This window comes from Nothoprocta perdicaria, unplaced genomic scaffold (genome assembly GCF_003342845.1).
Source record: "Nothoprocta perdicaria isolate Ctin4 unplaced genomic scaffold, notPer1 scaffold_67, whole genome shotgun sequence".
NCBI classification, from domain to species: Eukaryota; Metazoa; Chordata; class Aves; order Tinamiformes; family Tinamidae; genus Nothoprocta; species Nothoprocta perdicaria.
In genome coordinates, this window is record NW_020455943.1 from 1,926,116 (window position 1) to 1,952,567 (window position 26,452).

Genomic DNA, 26,452 nt, shown 5'->3' on the forward strand with positions numbered 1-26,452 from the left:
TTAGCTAAAGGGAATGCATTTGTCCACAAGTTTGTGTGAGAATACCAGCATTGTATTTCATCCTGTACCTGATATGTAGCATCTGTTGTTAATCTTACTGCTTCCCATTGTTTTTAGCTAGGGGCTAAAATTAGATTAGGAAAAAGAAGTAAATTTTCAGAATGAATCTGTTTTTTACAGACTGCAGTGAAGTGAATCAATCTTATAGAAGACAAAAAGAAATAACAAGAAGGATACATCCTGTGTTACATTGGCCAAGCACAAAAATCAACAACATCTTTTCTCTTCAGGGAACTGTCATATTGAGAAGAGTATAAATAAGCCAGAGTCATTTGAAGTGGAGATAAACCCCAGAATATTTAAGCATGAGTCCTCTGCACATGAGTCCTCTCTACATGTGAGCTCTGCAGCATTGTCAGGATTTTGCACCTGGGAAGTTGTTAGGTGTCTCTTTTCTTACATAAGTTCTACTTTGGAAGTAGGATGTGGCAATAGTGTTGCATGTAACTACAGAATTAAGGTTTCCATCTCTATCAGTGCTTGAATGATGAATTTGTCAACTTGGGTTGAGAAATTAATCAAGTAGAAAGAAAAGCTTTCGTTCCAGGAGAGCAGAATGTTATTCTAAAATCTCTATTAAAAAGTCACTAAATACAAAAATGCTTTTTTTCTCTGACTAAAGGCAGTAATTGTCAGCTTATTTCCATTGTTATGTAACTGAAAAATCTAAATATGATGAATTATTGGGTTGCCTTAATGCACCAGTCTGGAGTATAGAGGGTGGGCCAAGGCCTTGGTTGTCTTGGCTCTTATTCAGGGAGTATAACGAAGGATTTTCCTGCTTTCAGTGGAGAGGCAGCAGCAGTTCGTAAAGGCTGGTGCTGGACGTTGTGGCTGCTGCATGGAGCAGCTGGTGCGTGTGCCCGCTGCAGCACGGGAGCCGCGTCATGGGATTTTAACTGCTTCTGCAGGAAGGATGTTCAGGCTCATTCTGTCATCCACCCATGGGCAGGTCCGACAGGGATGTGATTAGGATGAAAACAGGCTGAAACCAACCATAGAGAGGGAGCCTCTCCGAAACTCTTTCAAATTCGTCTGTGCTCAGAGTACGTTGTAAGAAATGTTTTTTGTTACTGAGGACAATCATTTTGCCCAAGCAATAAAAGCATATGCTGTGTTTTGCTTTTTTTTTTTTTTTTAATTAGAACTCAAGGAGATAGTTTTCATAGAAATTGCCTAAAACTTTGATCATTGAACAGAAGAATAAAGCACCTTAATTTTGTTCTTGTTGACCTTAAACTGGTTTTTATTAGGTGATAGTCAAACTAGTGCTTGACATCATAACTGACATCAGTTGAGAGACTGCATGAGTTGGGATATTGCCATTCATTCTTCTCTTCCTGAATCCAAAATTCAAAAATATATTTGTAGTTTCAGTATATAACTCCTCTCTCCTTCTTCTTATTGACCTATTTTATTTAAAAAAACAAATGGAAAGCAAAAACATTAACAGAACAGAACAGTTGAAAGTTTTTCTAAGTTCTTGAAAATCATAATTTGAAAAACGCCGTGAAGAGTTATTAGAAAAATAAAATGTATTAAAAAAATAATGTAAGCCCTCATTCCTACCCTGATGCAGTGCTGAAGGTGGGCAGAGGTCACGAGTGGAGTTTCAGTAAGTGATTCTCACTCTCGGAACACACCGATTAATGACATTCAGCATCCCTTCACTCTCGGGGTGCAGCTACACCACACTGCTGAGCTGGTGTGTAAGGAAAGCCCCCCGGGATGATTTCATGTCTGACAGATAACTATATATAATTACTTGTTTTATCATGTATACACTACCATATGAATTAATTATAATATATTAAATAGTAAGAAGGTGCAGTTTGCCAAGTAAAACATTACATGGTGGCAGACAATATTTGTTTTCAAAGATTTGCTGGGTGATGTTTTCTTTTTTTAACTGTGTAATGTCTGCAGGGTCCCATAAGGTTTCTGTAAGACCGTGATGAAGATTTCGGTTTCTTTCAAGTGTCTCCCTTGCCCTGGTAGCTGTTGAACTGAATCTCTCATTTGAAAACTGGAACAAAGACAGTTTTATCTCATCAGTCTGTCTGCCCAGAGTGACTTTGCCTTTATCTCAATATATTTTATGTCCCAGTGGTCCGTTCTCTTTCTGCATGAAGTAGACAGAAAAAAACATGAACTTAAACAAAAGGCAGAAGTGTAATGATCTCTGGAGAGAAAAGCACCAACGTATGTGCCCGTGCATGGGGGTATGAGCTGCGTTTGGTTTTATTAAGGGCAAAAAAGAGAACACACCTTCTACAAAGATCCAATATTTAGCATTTATTTTTAGCCTAATGAATGCTTTAGCCGTCCGGTGACGCTTTAGCAACCTCCTCTTAGTCCAACTACTTTGGTGCTAATGCTTATAAGCCAACTCTCACAGCTTCTCTTAGATTCCATTAGTGTTTCCATAAAATCCATGGCTGCAGGCAGCTGCTCCTGCCTCTGGAGTTCCGTTCTTTCCGTCCTGTGTGTGGGGACAGTGCGGGCGTCCGGGCACTTCGACAGGGGCAGCGCCGAAGGCTTTTTGCTCCATGGCCTTGTGTACACTTGAACTTACTTCTCTCGGTTTTAACCTAATAGGTAGGGATGCATTCTTGCAATAGATTGCCCTCTCTCCTCTTCTCTTGACCCACAAGGCTAGTTATATCATGATTGGGTAGGGGTTGGATCTTTGCTTGTAGAAAGTTTTCTTTTGAGGAGGGGAGAACTGCAGAGCTGCACAAAGACAAGCACTCACAAAAAGGAGAAAAGTAAGTTACATAATGTAGTTAAAACAAGCAGACATACATCTGACCCTTGGGTAATTCTGCTGTTACAGTTTGGCCTATTGCTGGCTTTTGGGAACACCAAATTAGATGAGCACATGTGGAAGGAGAAGAAGGAATCAAAGATTTTCTCCAGAAGGTGTGAGCAATGACAGTGGTAGTGCAATCAGCTGGGATGAATAACGTGGGAAATAGTGAGCAAAACATACAGTTTTGATTTAAGTGGATTTTTAACATCCTCCGTACACCCTCTATACAATATGTCAGATGGGAAAATGACTGTTCTGGATTTGTTAGAGCAAAATGAGGTAGAAGTACAGTGATGAGTCTGTGACTCACTGGAATAGAAGTGGTGATTAAGCTATAGCTTTGCTTGGTGATGAACAGTCTGGAAAGAGTAGCAGAAAGGGAGCAGAGAGGACCTGGCCAGAGCTCTCAGGGGTTTTGTCCTTACAGGCAGGGCCTAGACCTCTTAGGTGAGAAGAAGGGCCTGCACCAGAAGGGACACCCAGAAGCAACTGTGGTGAAGCCAGGGCACATAAGGTACGGAGCCAGGGTTGTACCCAAAAGGGAGGCAGTGTGAAGAAAACAGGAGCTCTGAGATATGGCTGGGGAAGTGAGAAGGGCCATCCTAAGAACATTATCATTGGAGCAATAAATTGAGAAGTTTTAAGGCATTGGAGACCTGAGGGAGTAGGAAGGATCAGTGTGTTTGGTGGGAAGGGAAAAAGCTATGAACAAGAGTCTGTTCTCCTTCTTCTAGGAAGGAGTTGGGGAGGGGAAGGGTTGAAGCCCAAGGGAGGTCCGCGACAAGCAGGCAGTAGTGAAGCAAGGCAGGTAGAAAGTGGGTGACAGAGGGGAACAGCAGAGAAAGCTGGGTGTGAGAGAGAAGTGAGAAAAACTCCTGTAGGTGAAAGGAAGACGAAGAGAAAAGGCAACTTTTTTTTTCTTTGCGACCTTGTGCAGGGGGCATGAACTGGGTGAGTTTATAGAAGAAAGTTTAAAACTTCAGGGAAGAGCTACAGAGGAGACGGCAAAGCAGCGCTCTATGGGAAGAGGTATGGCCGATGGGACAGGGAGGAAAAGCAGCCTGGGGCGAGAGCCGCCCCATCGTGAGGCTTTCTGCAAGCACGAGCTGGAGACCCTGCGGAGCCACAGCGCTGCTTTGCTAATGCAAGGCCACGTCTTGTCCCAGGCTGTGTGCAAGAGATGGGTACCAGTCCCAAGAGACAACAGGCAGCCTAGTCACAGCATAGATAGATACAGGCTGATTTTTTATTATTTTTTTTTCATACCTGTAATTCCTGAGAAAGATTTGTACTGTTTAAAAGGCCCGTTTACCTTTCCCTGGTAGCAGTTGCTATGATCTGTCACTGTTCGTTCTCGTCTTTTGTAGTCCCTTAGTGGGTGAGGAACATCTGCTAATTTTATGATGTCTTTTGTCCGGGTCAGGATCCAGATGAGAAAATGTCAGCTTTTCCCAGCCTGTCCTTTTCTAAACGAATCAGGCCAGGAGTGATAAAAATCAAGAACTGAAGGAGCTTTATGTATTGCATGGTGTAACCGGCGTCCATCTCTTGGGGGCTCCCAGCAGGGAGGCCACAGAGGGGCAGCAACATGAGCCCAAATTTCCAAAGAATTTTTTAAAAATATATCTCTAACTGCTTCTGTTTGCCCTCTTCAAGGGGAATTGGAGCTAGTTGTTGCCAAAATCGTACAAAAGCGTGTCCCTAGTCCTCATTTGGATGACTCTGGATGTGGCCAGCGAGATGGTTTCTGCTGGACACCGTGGGGTGCTGGAGGAGGTGGCGGGAGGCAGGGCACCATGTAAGCAGGCGCTCTTTGCTCTGCAGCCAGATTTACCAATGAAGTCCCAGACTCGTCCGTGTGGGCAGGTTTTGCGGTGGGTAAAGGCAATGATGGGTAGCGAGGCCCAGGAAGAGGCTTTGTTGTTAACATCTATGTTATGAGGCTTTGATCAGTAATGATTTATAGATTACAGGTTAAGCTCTTTGCTTATTAATTGGATTATAAAGCCTAACTGGGTATTCCACCGCAGGGAAGCAGGAGGACAGAAGAAGGGAAACTCCTCTTGGCTTATATATTTTTAATACATTTTGTTTAGATATTTGGCGGGGACCGAAGGCAGAGTTTTGTTGGCTTTGCAAGTATAAATCCACCAATGCCAAGTGCTTCTGTGGCAGCCGATTTTCCAGGAATTCCTCTTGTATCCGTTCCGTGGGGAGCCAGGTTGATCTCCATGACTACGTGGTGTCCGCGCGGCGCAGCCGGGCGCTCTGCGTCGCCGCGCGCTCGCGGCACACAAGGTTTGCTTGTGGAATGTGCAAAGCCACCGAGGGCTGCATTCACCCCAGGGAGCCGAGCGGCTGCAGGATCTTACTGGCTAAACACGGAGACGTTAGTGCACATTAATTTGTCAGCAAGGCTTTTTGGCAGGGTAAAATTAAGATGGATGTTGTCGGCTTGCTTAGGTTTTGAAATGCATCAGATTTTCTATTGTACTGATGCATTTGTGTCTAGAGGTGAAGAAAAGGCTAAACCAGCGTTTCTACCAATAAGCAGGGTGAAAAGGCTTTTGTTCCAGGAGCTTTTGAAGAGAACAAATGTTTGGCTCCTCCCCTGCCCCAGTTCAGGCTTCCTTGGTTTGTAATGCAGAAACCTAAAAATAAATTCTAAAAAAAGTGGATTTTTTTTCATGGGGCTTTTTATTTGCCAAAATAATCACCAGTGTGATTTTCAGTGATTTCTGTTTAACATTTTTGAGACTTTAGATCTTTAAGGAGAATTATCTGCGGATGTCAAAGCTTGCACACAGGCAGTCTGACCCCAAGAATATGAGGCCAATAATATTATTAAGTATAAATTTACACTGTGAACTCCAGTATAAATGTACACACCTCCATTAACGTGGAGTTGGGAACTGGAATTGTGAAACACACAAATTGCGTCGTTTATGGTAGTAGCTTTGGTGAATCTTGTAAATAGTGACTGATTTTGTGCCCTGCACATTTGTTTCTGCAGGACGTTGGTACTTTGGGAGGTTTGTGCTGTTTTCAGCTTTCTGTGCAAAACAGCTGCCTCTCGGGCTAGCTTTGCTTTTAACTTTTCTTAGATAGATTTTGTAAAATGTATTTCCCTGTAAACAAGTGTTTGATGCTTGTGTATGTATGTACATGAAAGCTCCACCTGCTTTACTAAACCAGCACCCTCAAATTGGTTCTTCTTCCCCTCCCTCCAGCCCTACCACATCCGCATGCCTGTAGATTAGAAAAAGGAAAGAAAACAGCTCAAATGTGCTGCTCACGAGCCCCTAGGTTTGTACCAGACAGGCTGGACCTCAGTATTGAGCACTCGCCATCAACACACTTGTGTCTTCCAGAATGCAAAATGTGCCCCCAGGTTCTGCAGCAGAATCCATGGAGCAGTGCACGGGGAGACCTGGAGCAGACAGGGTTACCTGAACTGGGCTGGAAAATGGAAGAGCTTTGTCAAAACTGAGAAATGAGTTTGGAATCGCTCGTGTTCCATGTGCTGCCTTGTGCCTTACTGCTAAGGCAGATTTCCATGGGGCTAAGGGAAGGCAATGAGTGTGGCTGGGAAGTAGTTGTCGCTTTAGGGCAGCTGGCAAGAGGAATTGGGAGAGCAGCATATGACATAGAGGGGAGTGAAGTACAGCAGTTAATTATCATTGCTGACATTTAGCATCTCAGCATTAAGAAAGCAAGCCTGAATATGAGATTATAAGTCCAGGCTATTGTTTTGAACTACCAGCAAACTCTGGGAGACAACAGTTTGTTCTGGAGGTTTTCCTTTCAACTCTGAAAGCTATATACATCACTGAGGAGAAGGAGCAAATCAGAATTGATGAGCAGGAAAAAGACAAACCCAGCAATCCACCCTTTTGATATTTAATGCACTTCTTTAACAAGGTTTGGTGAAACGTTGCATGATGATACAACCAGCTGTAATGAACATCTCACTGATGCTGGCTTCGTCACTAGGGCTACAGGAGCAGCATGCTGCTAATCACTTCCAAATTAATAGAGCTTTTCCTCTGTGCAGCATAAAAATAGAGTGCAGAAATTACTAAGTTATTTGTGGTGTCCTCTCTATCTTTTCATTCAAGTATAACTTGTCACAAGAAGTAGGTCTAATTTTATAGCAAAGTGAGGACTGAAACCAGGCAGGTTTTGAAGTTCCTCTGTGACTGTGAGCGCAGCAAGTGCTCCTCCCCAACAAATATTTTATCAAGTTGCATATTTCTTTCCATCAGAGCAGATCTTTTTATAAATTAGATTCTTTCATGTTCCTTTCAGCTAGGGCTGTCTACATGTATATGGAATAAATTACCAACTGGTTCCTTTAGAGTTGTAAGAACTCGGTGTGTTCATTACAGTTCCATCCCAAACAGTACATGTTTGACCACAGGCATATGGTATCCATACAGTAGTGTATTCATATCTGTGTATCAACGACTACGTTGACTATCAAATACACTGATTGCTGGTACCGCAGTACTGAGACAGTTGCTTTGCTGTTTAGGCCCCCATTTATGTTCTGGTCTTATTTAAATCATAGGAATAACAGCATAGGCACTTCAAAAGGATTTAGGAAGGATCTAAGCCAATGTAATCTTCTTTGTAACTCCACTAACACCTGTTCATGAAAAGCTCATGCTGCTCCTGTTGTATGAACACTTCCAGCAGTTGTTTTTAAGGGAGAGCACCAAAACATTTCCCAAAATGTTTGGCTGTTCAAGAAATTCCATAGTCTAACTTAATCCTGATGGAGTGAGTAGTACAAAATATTGAAAGCTGCTGAAGAGAACTGAATTTGCCTCATTTTTCTCTTTGCCTTCTTCGCAGATATTGATGAGTGTGCCGAAGGGCGCCACTACTGCCGTGAGAACACCATGTGTGTGAACACGCCGGGCTCCTTCATGTGCATCTGCAAAACCGGCTATATCCGCATTGACGACTACTCGTGTACAGGTAAGAGGGGTGTATTTGTGAATGGAATTAACAGCACAGTAGGAATTAGGAGCATTGCTGTGATTCAGGTATGATTAATCAGACAAAGTTAATCTCGGTTAGATTCACACTGCCTGGTTTGTGAAATAGGCAATGCTAGAAGAACCAGGTGGCTACAGTGCATAAACACTAACACGTTTTACAGAATACAGATGTAATGACCCACTTGCCTGAAATGGTGAAGCAGTCTGGATTGCCTCCTGGGTCCATGCGTTTGGATAGTGACAGGGAAGTTAAAGGCAAGAGGCTGAAGGATAGAAGAAGAGACCAAAAATCCTGCTATGAGGTCCCAGTTTCCAACTCGTAGTATAGTGATGCTGATAAAAACCTAGGAGTTAAATTTCCTGCATATTGGGTATAATTGGTTCCTTGTTTTGAATTCACCTACACTGGGGAAATTCCCTGGCTGAATTCTCTATGATTTCGGAGGGCAGGAGATCTGTCTGCTTTGTGCCTGTGTGCTACATGGTCTGTCTTGTCTCTGTGCCTTCCCTCCTGCTCTGCTGCCACTGCATGCTCTAGAGGAAGCACTGGGTTCACACTGACTTGCTGTATTCTAGTCTTCTGTTATTGCAACGTATTTCTGGTTTATAAAATGAAAATAGAACATTTAAAACTCTCTTTATCAGAGGAAGGTTGACTGTAAGTGTTCCTTGGAGGAATGTTTTTTTATACTAGACGGATAAAGAAATATGATTCAGAGATGTGGCACATTCTCTCAGTGAAGAAAAATGTGTATGAACAAAATAATACCACTATTTTATTCTCACAGGGGAATGCATTAGCTCTTTATATAAAAGGATATATGTGTTCAGTAAAACTTTCTTGGAGTTCATATTATTTTCTAAAACTGGCTAGGAATGGATGAGAATATTCAGAGTGATGGAGCTATCATTGTAAAATTCATTTTATTTTTTTGTGTTTCTGTGCATTCTGTTTTGGCATTAAGTGGCATGTCTGGATAGAGGAACAGCTTCCCTGTAAACTAGCATCATTTCTTTGCCCAAACGTGCACAGCACTCAGGGACGTGGATTCCAAATCACCTCGGTGTGACTGATGTGCAGCCTGCCTTGCAGGTGCTTGCCGTGGCTCTCACAGATGCTCAGAAGCATTGTTTTCCTTCAGAGAGCTCTGTTCTGGAAGGACCAAGCAGCAGATCTTTTCCAAAGCAAACATTATGTTTCTGATCACTGCCTCACGTTTTCCACGCGCCCAGTTGTGGAAAACAGTCGTTTCACTGCCTACTGAGCATGAATGTTGGTATTATTTTAGGACTGAGCTTATCTAAATCACTGTGATGACTGCGTGACTCTGCTTTGCTTCTCTCAATTTGCCATTCTGGTGGAACTCTACAAACACTAAACCAGCATAAACACAGGGGCATTTGGTGCATCTGTAAAAATAATAAAGGTATTTCTCAGTGCTGCACACACAGCAACCCCCATTTTTGCTGAAATCTGCTGTTATGAAATTCAATGAACTTTAAAAGATCTTGACGTGCTCTATCAAAGTGATGTAAAACTTGCTAGAAATCCATTACAAAATGAGTTTGGCTCTGCATTTGTAAATAATAGCTTCCAGTGGAAGCAGCCTGATGGATGACAAGATGATTTCTTTTCCATCTCTTCAAACAGGAAAAAAAAACCTAAAAGTAAAATCTTAAGGTATCTTCAGACTAGGGGAATTTCTAAGTGCTGTAGTGTCTTCCTCTGTTTAGGCAATGCCATTTTTAGTTATTTGGAACACATTTTCTTGGCACATTTATGCTACCTGGAATTTTTCTGCAGTTAAGTTGTAGTGAATTTGGAATATTATGTAGCAGCCATGAGAAAGCAAGGTCAGCTGGGTGGGAGAATTTCCACTGCTGAAAACCTTGCATAAGCAGATATGCCACAGAAGAAACTTTGCTGTTTTCCTGGTCCCACCGTTACTCTGGGCCTCTCCAGTGCAGGCACTAGTGAGTTACTGAAATATGGAGAGTTACAAGATTCCCGTGTGGCGTTTCCACCAAATGACAAATGATTGAAAATATGATTACACTTTAATGACCGAGTGAAACACAGGATACTTTGAGAGTCATCTGCTCTGATCAATACGTGGCAGTTTGCTTCTTTTAGTCTATGTGACTGGTGCCAAGAATGTTTGAATTACAGCAGTGCATTTGAGCAAGAGGCAAGTGGATATAATTGCCTTAGCTAGAGCTGTGTTTCACCTCTGGATGAACATGTGCTTTTCACTGGCTTTGCCATCTATTAAACTCCTAGGATTTGAGACTTTCACGTGCACCCAACTGTCCAGATAGAGCTCTGAGAGGCAAGGTGAATGCAAATAACACAGATATGTTGCTGTGGCTTTAACGTGGACTTTATACAATTTTCCCTATACTTAATTTCTTCAGGATAGATGAGCAGCTTGCTGTGTTCTGACAAAGAACAGCTTTTCTGTGTGGTAAGAGCAGTCTTTGTTTCCATTACTTTGCTGAAAGATGTGCATATTAATTAATCCATGCCGAGTAATAACAGGAAAGAGTTGATGATGATGATAGTAACAGTTCAGTGCCATCGTAGGGACAGTTTTATTCCAGGCAGTTACGTTTATCTATACTGTATCCTCTGCCTTCATGCCAAAAACCGACCAAAAGCCCTAAATGTTGGTTTGCTCCGTGCAGGCTGGTCACTTTCACCCGGCCCTGATTTTTGCAGAAAGCAGCAATAAAAGAGTTTGTACTTTGAGAATCCAGACACTGTCCAGCTTGGCCAAGACACCTGCCTGAGAGTCCTGACCATGGGCACCTTAATCTTTTGGACCATTCCCCACCTCTGGACATGATTTTGGCTTAGGTTTTTGCTATGATGGTGCTAGCTGTGCAGGGCAAGAGAATGAACCAAGTCTTTTGATCTGGCAAAGAAGCAAAACAGAAGTGGACCAAGAGACTTAGGGATCTGTGAGCCTAGGAAGTATTTTTGGAAGGATCTTTGAAGAACCTGTTTAACTTGGCTTGGCTGTGAGAGTAGGGCTGTGCTCTGTCCTTAAGCGAATTGACATGGCTTTCAGGTTTTGGTTTTTGGCTCTGAAAATCAAGCTTGTATAAGCTGCACACAGTTGTGAGTACAAAAACGTGGTGGTTACATCTGGAAAAAATGAGAAGTAGGAAAGGCATCTGCATAGGGAATAACAATTAAAAAAAAATTCTGGAGCTGATATTCAAAATATTTTTAAAGTCATTGGATCACATTGGCCTTGTTTTACACGATTCTTGCAATAAAACCCCTTCTCTGGGGCATAACTTTTGTATTGCTGCTTTCTGTTCCCCCAGGACAGGCGGTGCCAGCTGTGAAGGCTGATGCCTCCAGCTCTCAGCTGCTGTGAAAGGGCCTCGTTGCTTAGGGTGATGCCTGGAGCCAGCGTGGGGAGAACCAGGCGGCAGGGAGGGACCCAGCAGGGCACCGGGAAAGGCAGCCCGGCCCGGGTTAGGGTCAGGGCAGGGGCCAGTCGCACCCCGGCACAGGCCAATACACCTCCTGTTTGCAGTTGTCCGGCCTTCCTCTATGTTCTCCGGAGTTTCAAACGTTTGACAAGTCTGTGTTCGCCTTACAGGCAATTTGAGTTTATCATTTATTATATTCCTGTTAACAGGAACAAAACTTTGCCAGCCCATCTTTTGGAGAGCTATGAAGTAGGAAGAAGGTGTTCTGTAGCTCGAGGTGAATACGTCGTTGCTTGCACAGCGCTGCTGAAGCACGCGCAGGAGATGTTGCAAAATCGTAGACAAACCTTGATTAGACAGGTCCTGTGTGAGAGATGGCCATGCAGCTTGCTGGCAGACTAATGTAAAACGCCTCATTGTTCCATTTTGCTACATACATCCGCGCCTATATAATTTAGCAGTCATTGATCAAAATAGAAAAGAGGCATAAAAGCAGTGACATTGAGGGGGCTTTTCTCCTACGTGAGGCATTTGAAAAGAAATCTCTACTGTCTGTCTCTATTAGAGTCCTGTATATACGAGACTGAGTTAGAGCACATATAGACTGTTTGGGAAGCAGCTAAGGCTTTTCCTTCGTGGCATGTTTATTGTGAGCATAACAATAGATCTGAATTACATTTTGATTTTCACAACAAAGGATGTAATGAAGACTTCAATTTAAGACTTTGTTATTTGTACTCATCTTGGAAGCAAGTATCACAGGGTTAGGCTGCGTTAGTCATAACTGTATTTACACAGGAGTCTGTTGATAGTGATTTCATGTTCAGAAATCAATTGTAACTATGAAAGGGGAGATGAGTGCTAAGCTACACCCATGTGCCAAGTGGGTGCACAAATGCAAATTAAAGGCATAAAAATATGCCCCAGGCTGCCGCCCTTCCTTTAGATTGAGGCTGGCTCCGGTGCTCCGCGCTCTCTTGCAGCGTCGGGGGAACTGGGGGAACTGGGGGAACTGGGGGGGGAGCAGCAAACAGCTGCTTTCGGGAGGGAGCCCCACGCTGCCCTGTCACTGACTGTATCCACATACCCTGGGGTCTTTCTGGAATAGCAGTACTTATGTCCTTATTCCGTCCAGGGTTAAAAGATGCACAGTGTGTTTTCTTGGCTAAAAAAAGAAATGTTTTCCTTCGAGAAGCAAGGATTCAGGTGTCACCTCCAGGTCTTTCAGGTTGCTGGGTAATCCACAGTCAGCAGAGCAGTGCTCTCAGCAGCATCATTGCTGTAGGTGTGCCTGCTTGAGCAGGAAGGTTGGACTAGATGATCTGTAGAGGTCCCTTCCAACCTTAAATATTCTGTGAATCTGTGAATCTGTGAATCATACATCTTCCTTCCTGCACAATTAAAAAAATAAATGGAAAAAAGATAAGAAATGAGAATTTGCCTTTCCAGGCTTTGTTCTAACAGCGAGTTCCTTTAACTGTTGCAGCTGGATGGTTGATGATGTCTGCTCTGAACATGTCTTTTGTTTCCTGCCTTGGGACCACTTACCTAATAACCCCTCAAAAAGGGCACGGAAGAAAGAAACCCTGTGAGATTGTCAGCGTTGTTTACTCCTTAGATCCTGTTCAGGTAGAGAAAGGTGGATGTTCCCAGGCGCAGACAGCTTGTGTAAAGCTCTGCTTCTGGGTGGTTTCACAGGCTGCCAACCCTGTTTTCTCATGATGCAGCCAGCTTGAAAGGGAGGCCCCTTCTGTCAATGGTGCCTTCTGAGTGGGTTGTCCCAAGGCAGCTTTGTGCTTCACCCCTAGCCGTGCTGGAGCATTGACCGGGCTGAAAGCCCCCCTCACTGCAGGGCAGAGGCCCCAGCAGCCTCGAGTCACATCTTCCCCTCATGCTCCTGCTAGAACAACGAGCAACCCAAAGCAACGCAGACCTGCAAGGCAGACTATGTGAGTACCTAAACCTGGCTCTGAAAGGCCTTCCCTTGGTACCTTGGTAAGTAATGTTTGTACCTGCCCTAATCAGTGGTGCTGGCCAGACCCTTTTCCATGGCTGCCTTTGCTCTCTTGCTTGCTCTTCTGCTTGTCCCTTTTTTTCTTTCCTATTTAACAAAAGCAGATGATCTACAAATCTGTGCCGTGACATCAGCAAGGTTTTAAAATTACACTGCACTTCGGCAGCAAATGCTTGTGAAGTCTTAGCTGATGAATTATTAAAATATATGAGGCATGTTGCAAATTGTGGCCTAGTTCTCCAAAACGTGCCCACGCCACGTGGCCCTCCTCACCCATCGCAGCAGTTACCCTGAGCTATGTGGGGCTGCTCCCATGTGCAGAGTTAGTCACATAAATGTTTTAAAATACTTGCAGACTTTGCAGCCCTCTTCATGACCATTTTGCTAAATCCATTCCTCATGATTTTGTTTTTCCCCTTTGCTTTCATTTGAGCCAAGAGACGCTGAATTTTTGCTGCTACTTTCTTTTAGAAAGAAATAGCTTTGAAGTCAAAGGAAATGGCAAAAGAAGTGGAGATTCTAAGTCTGTGAGGCTGCTATTATGCTTTACAGCTAAGTACTGCCATGCTTTTGTTTCTGCATATTTTTTTCTAGACCCCCAAAGAAGATGGTGAAGGGTTTTTATATGCAATTCCATGACCGTGGTGGGAATAGTTACAGGGCACATTGTTCTTCAGTGAGGCGTGTCTGCAGAGCCTAAACAAGCAGAGGGGACAAAGCACTTCCCTGAAAATAAAAGCACTGGAGGGCCCAGACTGATGGCTTGGGATTTTTTCTTTCTCCTTCCTTTCTTTCTCCCTGAGCTGACCATACATAAGGCAAAGGAGATCATGTGTCAGACTCACTGGGCTTTTGCTAAGTGTATCCAGCTGGATTTCACTCTTACCTCCTTTCCCCCTAGCGTAATCTAAGTCATTTACATGTGTCAGAAATTATTCTAACAACCTTTTCTTTTTTCTTCAAGTATTGAGGAATCTGTGGATTCAGAAGCATTTAATGTGTTTTGAATTGGCCTCTCCTGGTAGATGGAAGTCTAATAATTGTTTCCACATAAATTGCCAAGAAGCATGGCAGCAGCAAATTGAGTGACACCTGAAATGTTAATTCTTTGGAATGCTGGCAACTCGGCATATTTTTTTTTTAAATCGAATTAAATCACAAATTTGCAACAGCAAATTGGAAGGAATTCCAAGAACAGCATTAAAATATTGAGGGCCTGGGAAGATTGACTTGACATATGGGAAAGATTTAAAGAGAAAACAACACATTCACCTACATAATGATGACTAATGTGCAAAAAATAGGGAAGGAAAAAATAGCAGTAATAGTAATCATTACTTGAGGGGTGTCAGTAATTCATGGGAAAGCGTAGAAGGCCTACGTGGTTGCAGAGCAATAGACTGTACTCTTTGATCCTAATCTATTGCATCTGACCTACAACACTGCTCTTTAGTGATATTGTGGGTTGACTTTGAAACAAAGGTGATTGATTGGTCCTAGTGAAATGTTAGGTATAGAAAAATGTCATATTTAGCCTGTTCAGTAATTGCACCCATCCTTGTGCTTTGCTTTCCATGCAGGCCCATTACTATGTCCTCATTCCAGTTTTCTGACATGCCAGTTCATTGTGATTTATTTTATATTCATATTTTAGATTCACTTTATTTTATTTTATTTATTTATTTTTTTTCAATAATCAAACCTGTGACCCTCCTAAGCCTTCCTATTTGGTTCCATTCCTAGACCCTCTGTGGCTTCCAGCTGGCCCAATCTGCTTGGATGTCAGCTAACATCAGTGCTTGGTCTTCAGAAGGTCTGGGACAGGCGAGGCCTTTCCTCTAGAGCGAGACAGATCTTCTGAAGGTTGCACTGGGGCTTTGGGGTGTCCCCTCTTCGGAAGACACCTGTTGGTATCTTGCTGAGCTCTGATAAATGCTATCTACGTGTTAGCACTGAGTCTGGAGGTGAATCATATTATCCAGAAAGTAGAAGATTATGTTTTCTATTAGAACTCTCACTACTTTTGAGTATGAAATGTCAGAGGTATCCTTAGAGTCCTCGGTAGAAAGAGCAGTTACTTTTAGAGGCTTCTCTTTTTCCTGTTTTTGGAAGTCTCAGCATTAGTTTTGCACATATTATACAAAATCTGCTTTATGTGGGTGCCCAGTTTTCACTATTCTTCCAGCCAAAGATGAAAGTATTATTTTTGTAGTATAATCTATAGCCCAAAGTAGCATCTTACTGCCTTTTTTTCCTGCGTTCATGCTTTATTTACAATGTAAACCTTCTGGGGATGTCTGTGAGAAAACAGAGGCCGTGCCATTCTAGTGCTGGTGATGCCCATTGCTGCTCCCCAAGCTCCCCAACCAGTCTGGCATTAGGAGGAGCTGGCAATTCAAGCAGGCAATCTTGATGATCTGCTTGTAACTCAGATCCCTAGAGCAGAGGTTTTGCTGGCTGTCTGCTTGTTACAATTGTTAGGGACACTAACAGTTTGAAAAATCATCTCTTTTCCTGTATTCCAACAGAAATGATGTTGAATAGCCAAGATACTCCAGAAAAAGGTTTGTTGATTTGTTTGTGAGGAAGCTGAAAGTGAGTATTTCAGTCCATAGGGCAGAGGAATTTTAATAGCAGTTTTAACAAGAGTTAAAGCTATAGACATCCAAAACTTTTCTCAGATAATCAAGAAATGTGCTACTAATGGCTCTGACGTGACTGAATGTGGATTTGTACCAGTCTGTATTGGTAGAAAATTAATTCCAGTTAACCATGAAGTGTGAATATTTATTTCACATTAATGTGGTTAATCCTTATTTAAAATGAAGAGTAGTATTTAGTTTCCCTGTGAAGAATGTGGGCTGCATCTTAGCACCTGTACCACACTCTTGGATTGGTGTAGTTGCCTGGGTCTCCATGGAGGAAAGCTGCTGTAAGACCAGTGGAATCCAGAGTTGAGTGAAAGCACCAAAATTCTGTGCTTCAAGTTGCACATAAGGATGCAGTTGTAATTAAAGGTATAAAATTGACCTGCTTTTCAAATGCACAAGAGCATCCACAAATCATTGTGAGCATAATAGGAATTGATAGTACTCACCACACGGGTAAATGAGGCCATATTTCAATAAGTACCAAAACTGGCAACATGATGCAACTGCCTTCAGAACTGTATGCCCTTCACTGCTGCAAAGGAGGTTAAAAAAGGAAAAAAATGATCATTTTGACTTCAGATGATTATAGTATAGCAGCTTTGTTATTTTCAAATATAGTAACATGAGATATCATGATAATATTAAAAACAATATGGCTAATTTCTTCCTGTTTTTCCCATGATATTTTTATGAAACCATCATTTCAAGTTATCTTTTAAGTTCTGCAGCTTGTACAACAGCTGAGCTCGTTGACTCTGTTTAAATAAAGACTAATAATGATGGTACAGGATGGTGCAAGGGGTAGAGCAATAAATAAGCTTTCTGAGAGTGGCTTGTAATAACATCAGTGTAGTGAAATCCTATGGCTTGAGTAAGGAAATGTCTTAGTCAGCAAAGCACTAGAGAAAACAGGATGAGCAATTGTGGATTTGTAATGATGTAGGCAAGATGCACCATCTGTCTTTTCCATCTCTGAGCTTGGTGATTTCTCCCACACCCCGCAACCAATGATGTTAGCAACAGTAGGATACATTTGTCTTGCAGAGCAGTATGGATCTTGGTGTAATCTAAAACTCACTAACGTAATGGTGTTTGGCTGCACATTCAGCATTGCTGCTGGTGATAGAGGCTCTGGAAGCTGGCATGTATGAACAGGACACTTTCAACTCAAACCCCATCTGATTCTCTGGGCACAGTTTTCCTCACAGGACACAGTCTTCTACTTTATAGAATATTAGCTCACATGACATGCTGAAGCCTCTTTCAGGAAAAACTCTGTCCTGCGTTCTACAGTTTTAACTTTCTAGCTGTAGGATAAATCACAAAGCTAATAGAGCCTTCATTGCTCAGACTGGATTTAGAGCTGTTATTGCATTACTAAAATAAAAGGTATTATTACAGGTCTACTGTACATTTATGCATTTATATGTTTATGCTTTATTTTATTTATTTATATGTTTATGCTTTGAATCAGGTTATTGTTGACATCTTAGTTCAGGGGCTATTTTATCTTGGAACGAGACTTCTTTTCTTTTCAGGGCATTCGTTTTAGGTTCTCTTTCCTCCTCAGTTACTGACCCGGGCCAGAACTGTTCTTCTGCCTGTTCAGTTAGAGCAGGATTGCTTTCTCCCCTGGTTCAAATCCAATGTACTTCAAGAGCTTTTGACAGATTGTGATTTAGGTTGATAAATAGAACATGTATTTGAGAACTGCATGTATGAATGCATGATCTTGCATATTGGATGCTTAATTCTTTTAGCGAGATTATGTTTTTACAAAACATATTAAAAGGCGTTACTGGCAAGTGTGGCACTGAACAGCTGCACAGTAGAGCCAGATTCCATGTTGATGTTAGGAATAGTCTGTCCAAAGCATGGTAAAAATTGCATCAGTGCAAGTTTCTAACTACTTTGCATTCATATGCCTTCTGTATACTATTCAAACTTTGTAGTTAATGCAGGAGCAGATATCAGAATTTATTATTTTGTTTTGTATAGAGTGTTTTTCATGTTCTTAGAATGATAAGGAAGCTTTCCACTTATAAAAGGCATAGACATCTACTTGAGAATGTAGTCCATTTGAAACAATAATTCAGAAAGGACTGAAGCCTGTCATTCATCTAAAACTTCCAAAACGTAACCTTTTCAAACAGTAACATTACTTAGTATTTTTCTCAATGGTACCACTGATACATATCCCATTTTTGAGTGTTCTGAACCCCTTTCCAGCTCTCAAGCATCCCCTTTCCCCTGACAGCTTCTACAATTCAGTTATGTGCTGTATCAGTACATTACAATTGAAAGTTAAAAATGTAGTGAAATTAATAAAAGTATATTATTAAAATAGGCAATCTAACAATACAGCACTGAATGAATTACTAATTTCCATAACTGATTGCATTGAATCCTCTTAATAGAATTTTCCTGAGATTGACTTGAAGTGGGAGTCGGTCTGAGAGTTTAAGACAGGTAAATGTAGATATCTTCATCTAAGCTTACATAATAAGCAAAGATCAAAGGCACCGTTCAGCTGGGCACAACTCCGATGTCCTGGTGCTGTGTGAGATGATGCAGGGTAACTGAGTTGTCATCATGGAATTGCAAGATACGATAGAAGACCTACAGTGTTGGCCTTGTGCTCTTCTAGAGTGCAAGGAGGAGAAGACAGGTCTCTCAGGAGACTCAGAATTCCTCGATGTGGGCAGCTCAATGCAGTCCTAGTTATCTGTTTTTCATTTGCTGAGTTGTGGTCTAGGCAGCCCTGACTGAAGTGGTAGCTGAAAGATCTATAGATAGATTTGGTTTCCCACTCATAGATCCAGTATTTCGCACGCTGCATTCTGCCTGGTTTCAAGCAGCAGTGACAGCTTTTTTTACAGAGTCCTCTCATTCTGCCGGCCTGTATTGATGCCTTGGATAGACACCACAGGGCTCTGGAGTAGGAATGATTCAATAGATACAAGTGTGTTTAGGTGGTAGAATCCTGCCCATAACACAAGCAGACATCCAAATTTAGACACCTTAATCAGGAGCTGAACAGTATCCAGGATTTCTAGCAAACAAACAGCAGCATTAAGGTCAGTAAGGGTTGGTTTTCTTTTAGAGAGTTTAAGTCCAACAGATCAAAGAGTACGGATTCACAAAGCCAGATCGAGTGCTTCCTGCTGAAAGTTTTGAATTATGAAATAGTTATTCTTCTTTGTTTACCTAAGCATTGCTGTCCTGTCGTTGTTGCAGGGATAGCACATTAATCTGGACTTTTTCTGGCTTATGCCACCTGTAAACTAATGGAATACGGAATAAGGCCTTTTCTCCTTTCAACATATACCTTTTATTCCTTAAATTCATTCCAGTAGCTCAGCACTGAGAGTGACTGGTCTGGGTAAAGAGAGTTAGACTGTGGCTGCCACTTGCCTCCTATAGTGCCTTTTTCCATTGAGCATGGAGCCAACACGGTGCTGCTCTGCCTAGCAAGCAGTCTGAAATAGTTCTGGTTCCTCTGAGATTCAAGATCAGGAGAATATCTATCAGAAAGTATGGGTTCGGAATGCCTCTAGCAGTGGACCCCAAAGAGGTACCACAGTTTAAATTACCTGTGCCAGGTAAGCCATACTTCGATACTGCAGAAGTGGACATTTGTCTTTAATTACCTGGAGAAGAATATAGTCTACTCAATAACATATTAAAATAAATGGTGATCAAACAGTCTTAAGTACAAATGAATATGTATGGAGTTTTATAGCTTTGGAGCTGAATTATTTGTGACTGGCTGATATGCTGAATACTGATGGAAGCAATAATGCCTTGCAAATTACTAGAGCATGGCATCAATTATCAATTTGTTGTTTAATTGTCTTGGTTTATTTTTCTTTTCAATCTTTATCATAAGTTGCAAATGTGCAGACGTGTTTTTTTTTTTTTTTTTTTTTTTTTTTTTTTTTTAAGAGGTATTTTTAAAAATTCAGCTCCTAATTGTGGCTGCTTCTCTTGCTATTGCTCAGGGCAAATGCCTACCAAATGTCACAAATTTATGTGGAGAGAGGCTGTGGCAGTGAAACACAAATGCAGTTCCATCTCCATCCATTATCTGGAACTGATCACAGAGCAGTGAGCTTGAAAGGGACTTTCAGAGATTCTGCTCAATCAGGGTCACCCAGAAATGTTGCCCAGGATTGTGTCCAGATGGCTTTGGAATATCTCCAAGGATGGAGACTGTACAGCTTCTCTGGGCTACCTTTTCAGTTCTCTGTTACCCTCACAGTAAAGAAGCTCTTCCCCATATTCAGACAGAGCAATGTTTCTGTTTTATGCTTACTGCTTCCTGCCCTATTACCAGGCACCTTGGAAAGAGTATGGCCCCATCCTCTTGAACATCCTCCCATTGGATATTGAAATGCTTTGATAACATCCCCCTCGCTCCCCTTCAGACTGAACAGGCCCAGCTCTCTTATCATTTCCTTATCTAAAAGGTACTCCAGTCCCTTAATCATCTTAGTAGTCCTTTTCTGAATGTGCTCTTCAGTGGCCCCTATCTCCACCCAGTTGCCCAGTCTGTCCAGGTCCCTCTGGATGGCAGTGCAGCCTTCTGAGGTATCTGTGAACCCCTCCTCACAGATATGAGGTATCTATGAGCCCCTCCACCACCCTGATGGTTTGTATCATCAGCAAACTTGCTGAGGGTGCTGCCTGTCCCTTCATCCAGGCCATCTCAATGAGATCAGGCCCCATATTGAGCCCTGCATACACCAGCTACATGCTTCCAGACGGGCTTCTGGCCATGGTTTACAACCCTCTGGGCTTTGCAGTCTTCAGCCCACCTTACTGTCTGTTTATCTAGCCTGCACTTCATCAGCTTGCCTATGAGGATGTTATGGGAGACAGTGTTGAAAGCCTTTCTGCAGTGAACGTAGACAACATCCACTGCTCTCCCCTCATATACCCAGCTAGTCTTTCCATCCCAGAAGGCTCTCAGGCTGGTTAAGCAGGATTTCCCCTTTGTGAATTCATGTGCTTGGAGATGACCTCTGGAATGAGCTGTTCCATCCCCCTTGCAGGGATGGAAGTGAGGCTGAATGACCTGTAGTTCCCTGTGTCATTCTCCTTGTGCTTTTTGAAGACTGGAGTGACGTTTACCTCCATCCAGTTCTCAGATACCTTTCCTGATGTCCTGAATATCTCAAAGATGATGAGCATGGCTTGGCAATAGCATCATTCAGCTTTCTCAGCACTGGCGGGTGCATCTCCTCATGGCCCATAGAGTTGTGTGCATCATAAATTTACATAAATGATCCCTAACCTGGTCCTCCTCCATCAAGGAGGAGGTCCTCCTCTTCCATCAAGGAAAAGTCCCCCTTTCTCCCCTTTTCCCCCTTTCTCTGTGGTCTCCAAGGCCTGGGATTTCCGAGGGAAAGTCTTAGGAGAAAAGTCTGAAAGTGAAGAAGGCCTTCAGTAACCCTGCCTTCTCTGTATCCTCTTTCACCAAAGCCTCCTGTCCCAGTGGGTAAGGGGGCCACATTTTCCCTGATCTTTCCTTTTCTTGCTTATGTATTTAAAAAGCCCTAATTGCTGTACTTGACCTTCCTTGCTGTATTCACTTCCAAATGTGTCTTGGCCTTCCTACTCTCGTCCCTAGGGTGACATCTCTATATTCCTCCCAAGTGGCCTGTTCCTGCTTCCACCTTCTGCACAGTTCTTTCTATTCGAGTTTTGCCAGGAGCTCCGTGTTCACCTGTATAGGTCTCCTGCCCCCTTTGGTCATTGATGCCTGAAGAATTTAGCGCTTTGAGTTAGAGTGAGTATAGGAAAAGAAAATTCACAGGCTCCTTTTCTACAGAGTCACCCACAACATGTCTTTCTGTCACAGATGGGTCTCTCCTGGTTTGTCCTTGTGTGAATGATCACAGGCTGAAGATGGACTGTAAAGATCAAGAAACATTATAGATTGCCTTAAGGACAGGTTCTTTGAAGGAATAAGAGTCTTTCTGGAGCAGGGGATGGGAATCTGCTGCCATCTTGTTGAGCCAGCCAGGAGGGAACACGGTTTAGTAGCGGGAGGTTGGATGGCTCACAGCTCTCGTGTCCGAGCCAGCTGGTGAGCTTCTCCTGCTGCCAGAGCTTCGCTTGTCCTCAAAGGACTCCAGCCAAGGTCAGTGGAGCTACTGCAGGAGAAGGGACAGGTTTAAATAGGAACGGTGGAGTTATTTAAGGTTATGTGGTAATGTTCTATTCAAGTCAGCAGTTTTCTATGCATTCACAATAAAAATCAAGGTCACTATAGCTGTGACAGAAATTAGCACCAGTTTTGAGGGCAGTAGATACAGCTGTCAGTATATGGTCGCCAGGCTTTAGTCTGTCAGCACTCTGCTGTTGAAAAATATTTCCAGTCGTAGTGTAATGCAGTCATGAGAAAAGGCTGAGGATAAGAAAGATCTGCGTGTCTGTCAAGATTCATAAAAGGAGACGTGATTTCTTTTAGTTTTGTCTATGGTTTCATAGTTCTTTTCTTTTAATATTATATCCAAAGGACCTTTTTTTTTTTTAAATGTATATGGAATCTCTGAATTATTTTAGACAATTAAGTCAGACAATTGACAAATATGGAAGTTTTTAATTCTTTATAATTTGATTTCTACTGAATACAACAGGGCAAGTTCAGTAAGCAGTGTCTCCTGAAACAATTTGTAACCATTTTTGTTTTGGTGAAATTTTTTAAAAGACTAACCTTGCTCTATGCTAAATGGCAATTATGTCTTTAACTCTTGTTTGTTACTGGCAGTCAACATTGAAAATCATTGTAGTTTAGTATTTGTCACATTTTGGAAGTCCTGTATAGGCTTGTTTCTGGCACAGATCTTACCAATAATATTCCTTTTTACTAGACTTTGGTACTGATGATTTTTGACCTACTAAACCAAATTATCTTTGCATCAAACAGCTTTTTCCTTTTCAAACTTACTGTTGCAGCCGACAGAACTCAGAGGTGGCTGTTTGGGCTGCCAACCTCTCCCCGGTGTGTGCCGGAGCAGTGATGTGCCTTGCTGTGAAGCCTGTTAACCACGGCAGGGGTGGCACACTTGCTGGTGCTCCTTTGCACATAAATTATGCTGGAATCCACCCTGAAAAGTCTTGGCGCACAAAGTGAACATATTGGGCTTATCCACCTCACTGACTCACGCGGTGTCTGCGTTCCCGTGCGTAATCCCAAAGAAAAGCGTGTCTGTCGTTCGGCGTGTTACTGCTGCTTCGCACTGACGTGCTCACGATGCTGCAGCCTGCACAAATGCACAGCACTGCTAATGTAGAGAAAGCTAAACTGGCGCTTTCGCTGGCTTTCTATTCCTGCCTAAGGTAGCTCCAGCTCCAAAGCTTGCCCTCATTGAGCTTGTTGCTTCACCTGCGCGAGCAAAATGCCCGAGTGTTAGCAGGGCCTCTCTGTGGCGGTTGGGAGAGGCAGTGGCCAAGGAGGCCCAAATCCTCCACACTGAGGGAAAAAACATCAGAATCCATCAGAGCTGTCCTCAGAGGATTGCTCTGGTGGTGACTGCGTGGAGGAAGATGGGCCAAAGCATCCTCTTTGGTTCAGAAAGTCAGGTCCATGTGAAAGGGAGCATCCCTGTGAGCAGCTGCTCTCAGGCGACATAATCCCTAGGCTTTGGGGGGGAAATTTCCCTTTTGTTGTTTAAGATGCATCTTGCGAGGCAGTGTTTCTGAAAATACCGTGTCTCTAAAAGATGCTTGTTGTTTCATATATATATATATATATATATATATATATATATGGTAGTTCTTTATATTAAGAAGTGTTTTATCTTCTCATACCTTTTTTAGAGAACTGTGGATTTGAGGCATCTCCAGGTCAAAACTAGAAAAGTGCCAACAGAAATAATTTCAGAAATTGTAGCTAATTCATTTTCCTAAAATCAGCCCCCTTTACATCCTTTTAGTTGCAGAATTGGAGATTTTCCCCACCAAATCACTATGAACTGTGAAACCTTGATATTTCTCTTGCACAGGCGGTTGTAGCAACAAGCTTAGCAGTAAAAGAGGAGGCTGCTCTACCTAAAGATTTATAAGAATTTTTTTTTTGTCTTTCTCTGATTAGCTTCTAAATACTCTTGCAAAGACTACAGCAATTTCCTGCAATCCCTATATATTGCAGTCTTTTGCATTATTGTACATATATGCATAGGAGAAAAATAACAGGAAATTGTACCTATTTTGTATTTCAAAAGTGAAAGGCATTCCAGGGAAATACTTGCAGTCAGGAAGCTTGATTAGCCTCTAACTCACACTGCCATAAATCAAAGTCACTGTTGTCTTCCACAAGTGTTTTTTAAGATACGCCTTCTCGTGGCAATTTTAATGTTTTTCACATAATTGGACCTTATTTACTTCTTTATTTGCATTTTCCTCTCATTTTATTTACTCTTTTTCAGTGAGTGTGTCTTCCAATATATTAATAAAACAAATGACCATTTAGTTTAATTTGAAAATGGATTTTCATTATAAATGCTTATTTTCCAACGCAAAGCATTAAAGGGGTGGGCTGTGGTGGACTGTTTAGCCACGCTATAGAAGATGATTTTTTACTGTCCTCACCATCCAGAATATCTGTCTTGGAACTAATTCTTAAATACTTACTAAACTGATGTCAAAGTTGTGTGCAAATGGAGATTTGGATTGGACTGACAAAGATGAGCAGCTCTGAATCATATAAACCAATCACCAGGGAAAATATATTGTTAGCAACAGTAATTACCGCAGGTAATTGTGCCATTTACCCTGTTACAGACCACTAAATGTGACGAGTTTGGAACATAGCAGCTGTCACACAGTGTTAACTTTGATGTTCAGGGGGTTGGAAAACTGTAGCATCTTTTGGTGATGCTGCATTAAAAAAAATAGAAGATAGAGATTTCACAAGGTTCAAAGTGGGCATGAATGATAAATTCTTGATTTCTGGAAAGATAGCTCCATGAAAAACAGTCCCTTTTAATTGTTTTCTTGTGCTTCATTAAATGTGGAATATATACATGTTTGGTAAACAGAATTCATTACTTTGAGCTTTTCAGAAGGTGGACACGGAGGTGGAATTCAATGCAACTTCTCACTGTATCATTTTAATGTTTGGAAGTGAAAAGAGCGTGTGGCCAATTGCTGCCTCAACAGATCTTCCATTACTTGATGAATATACTGTAATCATTCTGATAGCACCCACCCTAAAGTTAGTGGGCCCCAGAGCTCTTTACAGCATCTGAATACTTCCTTTCCAAATCACAGACATGTAAAGCATGTAGGAATGCAAAGCCAGATTCATCCTGGGATGGCAATAGTATTACCTTATGATCAAGGTTGACTTTGCTTCTTAACTCCGGTGTAATTCTAAATTCATCATTTGTGCGTCAAACACTACCGAGTACTTTATTTCAGTCTCATTTCTCTTTATTTGGGTAATTCCTGGTGCTCGTGAATTCGTGGGCAGTGGATTTGGTGTTAGAATTTTTCGAATATGCAAAATTTGTTAGCCCATGCTTATGCAAACTTTTTTTATCAATGTAAAATACAAATACACATATATATATGTGTAAGTGCAATGATCATTATTTGTAAGCATGTTTGGCAACAAAATACAGCGTGAGCTACGAAATCCACCAGTGAAAGAAGTTAGAGGGAAGGAGGGTGAGCGCGTGTCTCCCTGCGCTGGGCCGTGGTTTGGTACCCTATGGGAATAGGTGCTGTCTGCGCAGCCAGGCCCTGCCGAGCACCGGGGCCAGCATCTGTGCCGAGGGCCCCGTCTGCGGGGCCGAAAACAGGGCCCTCCTCGTGGGGGACCAGGGTGCGGGTACCGAGGGCCGTGTCTGCGGGGCCAAAGCCAGGGCCCTCCTCGTGGGGGACCAGGGCACTGAGGGCTGTGTGTCTGCGGGGCCAAAGCCAGGACCCTCCTCATGGGCTCCCAGGCCGCTGCGTGCCCTGGTGCTGGTGTTCCAGCCTTCCCAGGCACCCTCATTCCCAGGAATATCAGCTTGGGTGCGGAGGTTGTGCAGCAGCCGTGCTGGGCCCACGCCGTGCTGTCCTGGTCGGCCTCTGCAGTCTGCTGTGCAGGATAAGCTCAAGGGGACAGGGCAGAACTGAGGGCATCGTGTCACTCTGCTGAACTGACCCATCGCTGGTGACGCCTCTGTCCTCATTTCCAAGTAGAGACCCCTTTCCTAAATGAAGGAGCGACACTGCAGGAGCTCAAGGCCTGCAGTTGCCTTCTCAAAACCAGAACTGCCCTTCTAGGTAGCCTGTGAGGCGTCCACACTCCTGTGGCACACTAAGGGGAACCATCTCCTCTATCAAGAACTTGCTCTGCTGCATAAAAGAACAGATGTTTTTCCCTTAATACTTAGGGTTAGATAGGTGGCACCGGAATCCTGAGGACAGCAGGAGCAGGATCAGAGCAACATCCACCATGGCAGTGTCC

General features: G+C 42.6%; 1 protein-coding gene across 1 annotated transcript in view; it reads left to right on the forward strand.

Moving 5' to 3' along the window:
• The window catches only part of NELL2 (neural EGFL like 2), a 136,448-nt gene that overhangs the window by 60,148 nt on the left and 49,848 nt on the right, over positions 1-26,452 (forward strand). The window contains exon 13 of the mRNA XM_026050258.1: positions 7,730-7,855. Within this exon, the coding sequence (XP_025906043.1) occupies positions 7,730-7,855 (126 nt within the window). The remainder of the gene's footprint in view (positions 1-7,729; positions 7,856-26,452) is intronic.